Below are 12,317 nucleotides of genomic sequence, written 5' to 3' on the forward strand. Positions count from 1 at the left end.
TGGTACACCAATCGCAGCGTATCTTAATATTTTTTGTTGTATGAATGTAAGATGATCAGTCTTACGTTTCAGGTACCAGTCCAGGGACTGGGAAATATTTTAGTGTGTAAAACACGCTAATAAATAAATATTTCATTTTAACCATGTCGGGAATCGTACCAGAGACTTCTTGCATGGTAGGGAAACGCGCTGACCATTACACCACGAGGCCGTACAATTACATAAACATATATTTATACAATAGTATAGTATCTACGTAATGTTTCGCAGCAGTCTCCTGAAATGATTTATTTCCTCTTGTCATAATTAGTAAGGTGCATTCGTAAACATTGATCAGTTAAAAAATATGTATCATAAGTCTAAAAAAAGTTTGAATATATAAAAATGATTCCCCTAATCTACTTGAAAGACTTCCATTCCCGGGCCATCTAGACTGACAAGACAAAATCTTTTGTGTTACACAGACAACGCGTCAACAAACTATTTAAAACAATCTACAACACCTAGAATATACGAGCAATATAACAATGGATTTACCGAGGCTGATATTTTATATGACTAAATTTAAGCAAAAAGTCATAGAAATATTGAGAGAAGCAGATATTTCATTAATTTCATCATTATACATTATATTACAAACGTGTACACTTCTCCTGAAAATAGCTTTCGTCACGAAGAACTTAATATGTTCATCCAGGACATTGAACTCTTCCTCTTTCTCCCAACGAAGAGACGGGTACGTCTCAAAACCGGTAGATATAGAAAAGTCAGTAGGTGGTTATTTACAAATATTTTATAACATTTAGAAAAGTATTTTCTGATTAAAGACGAATACCTATATAATAATACATTTAATAGCCTCTTAGATTTAAATCAATACGGTTAATACATAATATTATCATAAGTGTAATCCTAAAAAGCAAATAGATACCCATTCTAGGATCTCAGAAACTTAACAAAACTATTTTTTTATTTATTGTATAAGGTTTTGTATTTTTTTTTACATACATGCATTAATTAAAATAACGATTACCCGTTTTGTTAGGGAGCAAACGTTTTTTCTGTAAGTTGCTAAGTAATTTATTAAATAAAAGCAGAAATCGATATCTCAAAGGTTGATCAAAGCAAAAAGATTTTGAATATACTTTTAGTAAGCTTTAGTTTTTCATGGTGATGTTTGAGCTATACGTTATACCTACGTTTATGATATTGAAGTGTATTTGTTTAGAACTATTCCCAAACTAATGGAAAATGTATATTTTTTGAAATTTTTATGTTTTCTGTCTGCCGAACTCATAAAACTATTATTGCAGATTGTAGAGCAAATATGCGTTATTTAAACTACATGAAAATCATTTTTCAAAGTTTGAAACAAAAGCGTAACGTCGCGCGTCGGTAAAATAACACCAGTATACTCAGAATATGTCAAAAGTCACCCTTTTATCCAGTTCGAAAAGTTGGTGGTTTTTTTTATTTGGCTAAATCGAATCGAAATTTGAATCGGGTTGTGGTCCTGTGGCTAGTGTCTCGGACTCACGGACCAAAGGTCCGAGGTTCGAATCCTACTCTACCCCTACTTGATTCCCATTTTCTACTAGTGAGTTATTTACAACTCGTTGAAAATGCCCCTCAAAACGAAATATTTTAGTCAATCATAAGAATGCAAACCTTTCTTTTTTTTTAAATAAAAAACTGATTCAGAAAAAAACTTTTTTTTAGCAAAAATACTAGCGGTCTCATTTCCAAGCATACCAATTACAAAATAAATTGACCTTATTTGTATTTCTATACTGTAATGTTTCACTTTCCCTGGACTAGCCCCTGAAGCGTAAGACGGATTAGTTTTCCTTCGTATATAAGATGATCAAGATTTGCTGCAATTGGTTAACCAATACAGTGCCCTATGTACCATCGGGTGCAGATAGGGGGTACGATGATCATATGGGTATAAATAAAACTTTACGTTCATATTATTGGTCTGTTTTAATTTGAATTCCATCTTGTAGGTATTTATCTATCAACCTAATTTAATCTAGCTTTACATAATTTTTGAAATATTTTTTAATACGTATTAATTTATGATAAAAAAATATTATTATGAGTATTGATTTGATTTTTTAACACCATCAAAAGAAAAAATAAACGTTACGAAAATGTCTTAAACAGAGGAAATTCTAGCTAGTCGTTACCTGAAACAACAAATCAATGTTATGGTAAAAACGGTGCAATAAATAAAATAAACAAAATTAATAAATAATAATAAAAAAAAGCAAAAAACACATATAAAAAGTTCATATACCATAATCCGTAATCTTTATCCATAATGCTACCAATAAGACTTAAGAATTTGAAACAATGTCGTTATAATGATACCTAGGTACCATGCGCGGTCCGTTCACAGAACGCATGGAACCATTGGTTACCCTACATTTTGGCAAATAATGTTTATAAAATAGCGTATTTCATAAATTAATTATCAGTCACACTACCCAACATTTAAATTACTGTTAATAAATTAAGTAATAATAGTTTGATTAATAATCGAGATAAATTGTGAAGGAATTTTACTATCGCCTTATCTTATATGTTAAAAAGCAACGTAATCTCCCATACATCCAGTTACCAGCGCTGTCATGCGCGTACTGATCGCCTGATCGGCGCGTACTTGCTACCGGCTGGCTGGGTATCGGTTTAAAAAACGATCGCGGTGGAAGCAAATTCGAAATTCCGTTCCAGCGCCGTACTGAACGCGCAGTCCGGGCGCAGGCGCAGTCTAAAATTCTCACTACGCAACGGAAGCAATCGAAACATAGCAATACTCTATTTTAAAAATCAGTGATCGAACATCCCATTTCCAAGACAAACAAAAACTTTTTTTTCCGAGTACCTTAGCCTTGTACATGACACGTAAGGCTACTAAATACAGGGGTCCAAAAATATAAATAAAAAAAAAACTCTATTTTCCATGTAGTTTACATACGACGCGAACGCAACCCCGCGCCGCGCCGCGCAGCACAGAGATGCGATTTTGATATTTTAGCGCTGGACATAATAGTTTAACTGTTATTTAGTAGTAGAGCAGAAATACAAGTTAAAATCTAAAATTTAATTCAAACATTAGATCAATATAATGTTGATTTGTTATAAAAAAACGTTTATAATCCACTACATATGTTGATTTCTTGGGTTCAAATAATAACCAATTCTTTTTCGTTAAAAAGTCATGTTTTTTAACAAGATAATATTTATTTTGGTTTCACTGCATTTTAGTCGAATAAATCATAATGCCACAAAGTACTTCGCAGGTTTTATTATAGTATATATAGTAAAGATGGTTGATTTGTCATAACAATTTATTACTAGATATTTAAAATTATTGTTTTTATTTCTAATCATATGTATAAAGTTAGTTTGTCTTTAATTTCTTAAGGGCTGTATATATTATTATGTACCAATTACCTTTATATTAATTGCTTCCCTAGTCGAAAACCCTACCGCTTGCCCCTGCTAGGTACTGTAATTGAAATAAAAATCAGTACTTTTAAATGTATTTATTTTTCCTTTTGTCTTTTTTTTATTTTTATTTGCTTTTCACATAATAATAAAACATTAGCTCTTGATATGATTTAATTTTAAATCATTTCCATTTTATACACGTAATGACTAATGTCTAAGCCCCTAATAACAAACTGTTTATATAGCAGCTAAGAAAATACATTTAAAAAAACTACAATACGTAAAAACGTTTTTCTAAAAAAACTCTATGCAGTTAGGGTAAATGTCTTTTTTAAAATGACTCGGCACTTAAGTAAATGAACATATATGATGTAATACTTTAATTTTCAAAATGTACAAATCGAACCAGAAGCCAATAGCCTCGCTTGCAGTCGTAAACATTAATTTTGTCACGGCGTGGCGTTACGTCAACGCATTTCACACATTCCCTTGACATTCCTGTATATTATGCTAAATGTGATGTAAGGTTATACGGCGTCATTGTTTTGGGTCCAGGAACTAAATCATTATCCATTCCAGGCACGTTGTAAGGAACGCCGCGCCACGCGGGAAAAACGTCCAAATGATTAATTTTTATGCGGTCTAAATACTCGCAGAATAAATTTTAATATTTTGAAAGCAACAGTGAAAGAAATTATAAAACTCGAGTGGCGGTGGCTACCATCAAACTGCGCTGTATCATGTAGATTAGGGAAGGGCGTTTTCATACGAAGGGTAGATTTTTTCAGTGATATCCGGAAGCGTATTGCCAAAATGTATACTGACAAAGAACAGAATTGTTCTAAAATTGATCGTACATTGCTTAGTTAATAAAGAACGCACTGTATACGAATCTATGTATCAAAAATATTTTAAGTTTGTCCAAATTTTTGTAGACAAGGACTGGATTCAACTTTCTGGGGAGCTGTTTATATTAACATATTACAACAGAGATGAAGAACATTTAAAAGAAGGTAATATAGAAGTCTAGGCATCTACAGGGCTTGCGACCTGTCAAAAGCGGGTTTAAACGGCCAATTTACACACATTTGAAATTCGGAAAATTACATATTAGGCAACGCCTGAAAATATAAGATTTTCAGGCGTTGCCAAGTATGTAGGTGAAATAATTCAATTAGATGAAGATCACCCGCATAAATAAAGGTTTAAGCTCTTTAACTTTACAAACATCAACAGATGAAAGAAAAAGAAGAAATATGAATGTTAAAATATGGGCAGAATGGTAAATGTTACACAGTGTGTAAAATGGCCACTCAAACCAGCCATTGACAGGTCATGAGCCATGTAGATGACAAGATTTCTATATAACTTTCTCTTAACTGTTCTTCATCTCTGTTGTAATATGTGAATTAATGTATAATTTTGAAACTAAGTTACGGGATGCATAATTCATGAACTTACTATGGATTTTTGGTCGTGCCCGTGATAAGCTTTAATAGTTAACAGGGAAAAAATACAGTAAATTTAAAAAAAAACATATTATACAATAACAATCATAAGAAAAAGGATAAAAAAATAACATTGAATCACTAGAAAGAATCTTCATGTTAAAATACCATATGTTTACCATATTGATGAGCCCTAATATATTTATTTAAAAAAACTAATATTATGTTCTTGATGATAATATAATATTTGTAGTGATGTATTCGTATGTCTGTGTCAACTAATTATTCGTACCAACTTAACACAGGACTTTTAGTTCCATATAGTTGGGACTTATGTCTCAAAAAATGTAAAATATACTACTTATTAGTAAGTAAATAAATAAATAAAAATACAAATAACTCCAGAACGTTTTATAAAAAGACAAACGAGTACGGACCTCAATATTAGAAAATGGGAATCAAGTTGGGGTAGAGTGGAACTCGAACCACGGACCTTTGAGCCATGAGTTTGAGATACTAGCCACGGGACTACAACCCGATTCGAATATATCATTGCAATTTAATATTTACGTGAAATTGATTAATATCTGCTATAACTACAATAAAATTACTGAAATTATATTATATACCTGCAAGTATACTAAATTATGTTATTCATTAATAAAAAAAACGACACACAAGATTGTTTTAATTAGCTCATTTTAAATTCACCAGTTTTTAAAAACTATTTTTTTTTAATATTTTTTTTTTACTACCAATATTATAGCTATAGTTTGCTTATCATACGGTATTCAATGAATGATTTTAATAGCTTTTTGATTAATATTAATGTAAGGAAAACATGCAGTTTATTATGAAGAAATAAAAAATAATATTATCTTATAGTACCAAAACTAAAGACAATCAAATGGATCCACTAAGTAAATGATTAATTTACCGTCGTAGTTTGTGAAAATGGATGTGTGATTTAGTATATCTACGTGTGATTGAGTGTGAGAGGAAGGGTGCGTGTGGAAATGTGTTTATGTGTGCCTCTACATATATTATATGCACATACATACATAATATTTATATTTTCGCAATAACATTTTCAATAATGAACTTAAATATTATATAAGATTTTTTTTCTAACAATTGGCGGCCTCCGTGGTGTAGTGGTCAAGACGCTTGACTCACAGACGGAAGGTTCTGGGTTCGATTCCCGGTGAGAACACTAAAATTAAATGTGATTTTTCTCAAGCCTAGGTGTTCTGTGATGTAATTCACCGCTGTAATTGGGCCTCCTGGCCTGTTGTGGTGCAAAAATAAAATAAAAAAATATATAATTTTATAACCAATAAGTACAATTTACCAGGGGTAAACCGTGTATAGAAGCGATTATGCGCAGCTTACCATTATATTTTACTATCCATATTGATGTTTTACGGTAACTTTATTTACGGTAAAACAAAAAAATAATGATTTTTTTTTTATAAATCTTCTCAAAATATAAATAAAAATAATAAAGCACTAGCAATGAGTCAAGGAACTAGCCGATTTTTTCGTACAAATGAGTTTACTATATTTTGAATATCTTAAATCCAGTGGCGGGATTTTTCTCATATAGTAAACTTGCAGATTACACAAATTCTTTGAAGATTCTCGATTTAGAAAACAATATCTCAAGCATACTTTCTCAAGGACTATTTTTCATTGAGATGATACTTTTGACATATGACTCGCAACACATGTATAGCTCGATGCGGCCGTTTTTAGCATTATTCATTTCTAAAAAAAATCAACCAGTCGACATTTCAATCGTAATGAGAATACCTAATACTGGCTGAATTCGTTGTGCTATTTTTTATAAACTATTATGCAAGTTATGTTTTAAATTAATGAATTATATATCTACACAATATAATACATCACGAAGTTACGGATTTCAGAGATGAGAATTATTGTATCACACAGAACCACAAATAAAATTCAATTTTCCACTGCAATACACCTATGGTTGGTTTTACATACATTCGTGCAAACTACCACATTTTGAGAACGATAAGACGCACCCTAAAACGTATCTTTAAATTTTTAGAAAAAAAGGTTTTGGATGATAAGACGCACTGGACCATAAGACGCACCCCAATTCAGTTGAATTTTTAGAGTAAAAAAGTGCGTGCTATGGTCCGAAAAATACGGTCTATGCAAATACAGATTGTTATGCAATCGTGTGTCGCTTCATTGCATGATGCATTTGAAAGAGCACAAAGTGGTCCCGCGCTAATTAAGGACTCCTGTGTTAGAACATAGTTTAGCAATACGCTATCCGGAGGCCGTTATCCATTTTTTTGTGTAATGCAATAAAAATTCTGTCAGATTCAATGACAGGCGTCATTTTGATGTTTAGGAAAAAAAACTGAATAAAACATTTTTATATTATAGGTTTTAGCGATATGCTGATTCAATCGTTTTCAATTCAATTTATAATTTTTTGTATGAAATATTATAAAAATAAATGAATATGCTTTCCATTTTAAAAACTATGAAATTATTTTTTTTGATTAAAATCGTAATAAAACCTTTATTCATTTATGTACTAGTAATTGTTTGTGTCCATGGGGAGGGGGAGGGAGGTAAAAGAAGCTAACAGATATACCTTCAATTTCCTATAAGGTTAATCGAAATAGAATTTTCAGTACGAAAATGAATAAATATTTGTAAGATTTAATAAATTATGAAGTTTCACACATCATCAGATCAAAACAAACATCAACAAATGAAAGAATTGAAGGAATATAAATGTTTAAATATAGGCAGAATGGTGAATGTTATAAAGTGTGTAAAGTGGCCACTTAAACCAGCCAATGATAGGTCATAAGCCCTGTAGATGCCTGGACTTCTATAATACCTTTTCTAAAATGTTCCTTATCTCTGTTCTAATATGTATATGCTAACAGTTCTCTAGAAAGTTGTATCCAGTCCTTGTCTACAAAAATTTGGACATACTCAGAAAATTCTTTATTTTAAAATATATGATTATTTCATCTTCACAAATATACAAATTTTATACAAATTTTTTAAAGGATTTCATATTTTTTGAAAAGTTTTCCGTAAATTTGGCCAATAAAAAAATAATAGTTGATTTCCTTTATTACAGGGAGGACAGGAAGTGTTTCAAGAGCTTCCTCATGAATACGTTCCGCCGGAAATGCTGCGAAAAGTCGCTGAACACGGAAGTAAGCTATATTGAATTAAAGTTTTTGTGTAAAAACCCTTGACTGCTTATTTTTGTGATGAAATACATTTAAAAATCTAAATACATTTTTTCATTAAAACAGAAATATTTGCGTTTTTATGATTTAACGAAATTTATAAAAATGTAGGAGCCATTTTCAACGAGTTATGAATTTTTCGAATAAGAAAATGGCGTCTGGTGTTGTCTATATGCTCAACTTAAGAACGGACGTAGAAAAATATTAAAATGGAAATCTAGTTGTGGCAGAGTGGGGTTCGTACCTGAGACCTCTTCTTATTGCTGTTTTAAATAATTTTTTTTGGTATTATTATAACTCATGTTTCCTTTTTAAAAATGTTTTTAAAAAATAAATTATCTGTTTCTGTATATTATTTTTCATTTTAGTAAATAACGCAATAACGGGACGAGATCTTATAATTTTTTATATCAGAACGGCTTGGTTGTCTGTCATTATTGATAAAATAAATTAGCAATACTGTCGTATTTCGTATGGTGTTTTCTGCAAATTGAAAATGCTGTTTTTAAAATAAACACTATTTTTAGAAAGTGATTATTCCAGTTATTTAGGTGAAAGCAGTCTGGCTGTTTTCAGCAAAACAATGAATTGACCTTACTACAGCCGATAAAACCAAAAACTTATTTTTTCAAAATTGTGGACTGACTGTTTTTTGCATAACTACGTTCAATTACTCACAAACGAGTGGAGACGTATGAAGAAAAAAAGATTAGAACATCTTAAGTTTTGTGTCCGAATTAGGGCATGAGTCTTTTCTGGTTATCCCAATCTGAATTGTACGCATTTTTGTTTGTTTGCGTTTATGTGATTTTTTGTTAAATAGTTTTAAAAAAAACGAATTTTCTTTCAGATCCTAGCAAGATCTACGGGTGTGAGGTTGGAAGGCGTCATCATCTTGAAAGAAAAGAGGGAGGGGGTTATGACCATCTCGAGTACGAAGAACACCCAGAAAGATACATTTCTACATTTAGTAAAAAGGTAAGATTTTTCTAATAATAATTTTGAAATTTACTGCAATAGAAAGGTTAAATATTTTTTAGAAAATCCTTAAGTGATTTATTGTCATTTTACAAACCTTGTAAATTTTACCATTCAGCCTATGTCACTTTTATATGTTTTCATTAATAACTTTTAATCATCTCTCATATAATAATTAATAATTTTAAGATTTAAAGATGAGTACATACAAAACGGCTTGAATTAGGCGTCACGTCACATTGACAGCACACATCATGTCCGCCAAGTGCGTTTCTAATAAACATTGCTTATAAGTATAGTGCGGTAACGTAATACGAGCCGTTTGTCCCAAAGAGCACGAAACGTATCTTTTTTAGGTAATACAAAATATGCGAATTAAAAACCATTTTAGAAAATTTATTTATTTACTATCCAAACATTTATTTCATATAAGACGAAATGACACAAAAAATACTCTGAAAAATTTTATTTGTAGGTACTATGCAGGATTCGGCAATCCAGAAAAATTAGTATGTCTAATGTTGCGATCGGTTCCTATATGGGCGAATACCTGTTTTATGAAACCGATTTCTTGCGGTTAATTTGGTTATCGTATATGTTTATCTTAAATAAAAATAATATCAAAGAAACAGGAAAGCATTCAAAGCACATAAGAGAAAAAAAACACTTTCAGTTAACATATAAAAAAAAATGATTTATAAATAATTCAATTGAATTGCATAATATTAAAATTACTTTCCTTATCCGACGTGGCACTGAAAAAAATATAAAACTTTTACCTTGGTAATTTTTTGTTTATTTAAAATTTTTCAGCTACCCCATAATTTTTTTTATTTTAACATAATCGTTTTTTTTAAATTCATCAAAATGTATAGATAAAAGTGAATAATATCTCGCGCCAAACTTATAATAACAAGTTTATCAGCACGTTTCTAATACAAATATGAAAATTATCACAAAAAATCAAGTAAAAACGAAATAAAACTTTACTGAGAATTTTAAAACAATAGAACAAATTAAATAAATAAATGTTCAAACATTAAAATCTTGGTTTTTGATTAGATAACTTCTTCTTGTTTGTCTCCGGCCTTATTCTCTTCACTACTGGGTAAAGGCCTCTTCCAAACGTCTCCATTCCTTCCTATCACCAACTTTCATCATCCACGTTTAACCGGCAATATAGTCGACCCATTTTTTCTGCGGCCTTCCAACATTTTTTTGTTTGCTCATGGTGTCCACTTCATTATTCTGAGTGTCCACATGCCATCATTTTGTCTCGCCAAGTGTCCTGCCCACTGCTATTTTAATTTTTCTGCACGATCCATGATATCCACAACTCAGGTGCGGCGCCTTTTCTCTTCATTTCTTACTCTGTCTCTTAGACTTACACCGAGCATCTGTCTTTCCATGGATCGTTGGGTGCATTTTAATTTCTGACAACTTTTTTGAGTTACAGACATGGTTTCTAGTCCGTATGTTGTTACCGGCAATATGCACGATTCATATACTTGTCTTTTTAAGCATATAGGGACTTCTTTATTTTCAAAAATATATTTTAGCTTGCCGAAAGCAGCCCAACTTAGCCTTATTCTTCTTGGTAACTCCGCTGTTTGGTTATCTTTACCAAGTTTGACTTTGTGTCCTAGATATATGTATTCATCTACCACTTTGATTTTATAATTGGTAATGAAAATGTCTCGTCCCGTTGGACTCATAATCCTTGTTTTATGAATACTCTTTTCCAAACCAATCCTTTTTGAAGGCTTCAAAAAGGATTAGATAACTTGTGATGCACATGATTTTATTTTCCTTCTCACCTGATGAATATACGACCGATTCTATTTCGATCAAAAAAGTGTTTTGGTTCTTGTTAGGAGGTCCATAAATAATGAGTATATTAGTAATTTATTCCTCTTTGAGATTTAATTTTATTTGCATAATTTCCATCAAAGATAACCGAGCTTTCAATTATTTTAAATACATTTGTTTAATATACAACATGACTCCTCCCCTACTTTGGGTTTTTTGTCATTGATAAAAGGAATCGTATTTAAAAAAAAAATTAAGAAATTCGTCTCTTTCTCTTTTATATTCAAGTTATTTACTAAATGCCACAGTTCACAAAAAATATTTTTAAAAATGTCAAATTTCCTCAACCGTCTATATATTTTTGATAAAAACAAGAATACTTATACATTTACTTATTTTTGACATAAACGGCAAATCTGCCTTTTACAAAAATTTTATTGACATAGTTTTTTTTTTTTTTTTTAAAAACGTGAATTTCCTTTTGCCCAAGATTTATAAAAAAAATAAACCTAAAAATAAGAGAAGATTAAAAAAAAAAATAACCTTGAAATTATACAAAATATTAAGTAGACAGTTTAAGCAATTCAATAATAAATGTAAAAAACAAATTAAATAATAAAATATTTTAAACAAAGCTGGGCAAAGTAAACAAAAAATTGTATATATTATGAAATGTAACAATAAATAAATATGATTACCATTCACCATCTTCGAAGAAGTGCAAAAGGTTTGTTCTATAGAAACAATACCCTACACTAAACATATCCAAAATATACATCTATATGAAATCGTTTTATAAATTAAATGCTTTCATTTTGCCAAAAAAAAAAAAAAATTATAGTTTTTTCAGATACCTTAAAAATATTTCTCTTGACTTGAATGTGGTTTCTGAATATTACGATGAAATAATTTTTTTTACAAGGCATTTACTTACTGAAAATGGATGTCAATTTTTACATGTCTTCTACGAGAAAGGTGAATGAAATTTTCAATAATTTATTTTTATGATTTTTCAAAACTAGATACTTAATTTACGATTTGTATAGGTAACACGATAACAAGTTATTATAATGCATCAAATACAAACAGAGATAGTTACTGAATAAATGAATTCAAACGAGGAAATTTAAGTTTCAAAAGTTCACAAATAATCTGGTTTATTCAGTATTCTGAGAATCTTGAATTTAGCTCTTCAAGAAAACCTCGGTTGTGAATAATTTCAAAAGGATTAAAAACTTAACTCAGTAAAGGATTAAATAATGGATGAGCGCTAAGGATTCATTTGCATTAATATCTTTCACTGAGATGTTTCCTCACATTTGTTTACTCTAAATAAACTTTCAACAATAATAATGAAATGAATATAATAAAG

The 12,317-nt window shown here is 30.4% G+C and overlaps 1 protein-coding gene across 1 annotated transcript in view; it reads left to right on the forward strand.

The window, feature by feature from the left end:
- The window catches only part of LOC148275933 (alpha-aminoadipic semialdehyde synthase, mitochondrial-like), a 49,499-nt gene extending 39,912 nt beyond the window's left edge, over nucleotides 1-9,587 (forward strand). Inside the window, exons 7-8 of the mRNA XM_088235011.1 lie at nucleotides 8,044-8,122; nucleotides 9,009-9,587. Of these exons, the coding sequence (XP_088091137.1) occupies nucleotides 8,044-8,122; nucleotides 9,009-9,151 (222 nt within the window). The 3' untranslated portion in view covers nucleotides 9,152-9,587. The remainder of the gene's footprint in view (nucleotides 1-8,043; nucleotides 8,123-9,008) is intronic.
- The last annotated feature ends 2,730 nt before the right edge of the window (nucleotides 9,588-12,317 follow it).

Source organism: Micrasema longulum, unplaced genomic scaffold (assembly GCF_059751315.1).
Source record: "Micrasema longulum isolate JH-2025_06_02 unplaced genomic scaffold, ASM5975131v1 h1tg001317l, whole genome shotgun sequence".
NCBI classification, from domain to species: domain Eukaryota; kingdom Metazoa; phylum Arthropoda; class Insecta; order Trichoptera; family Brachycentridae; genus Micrasema; species Micrasema longulum.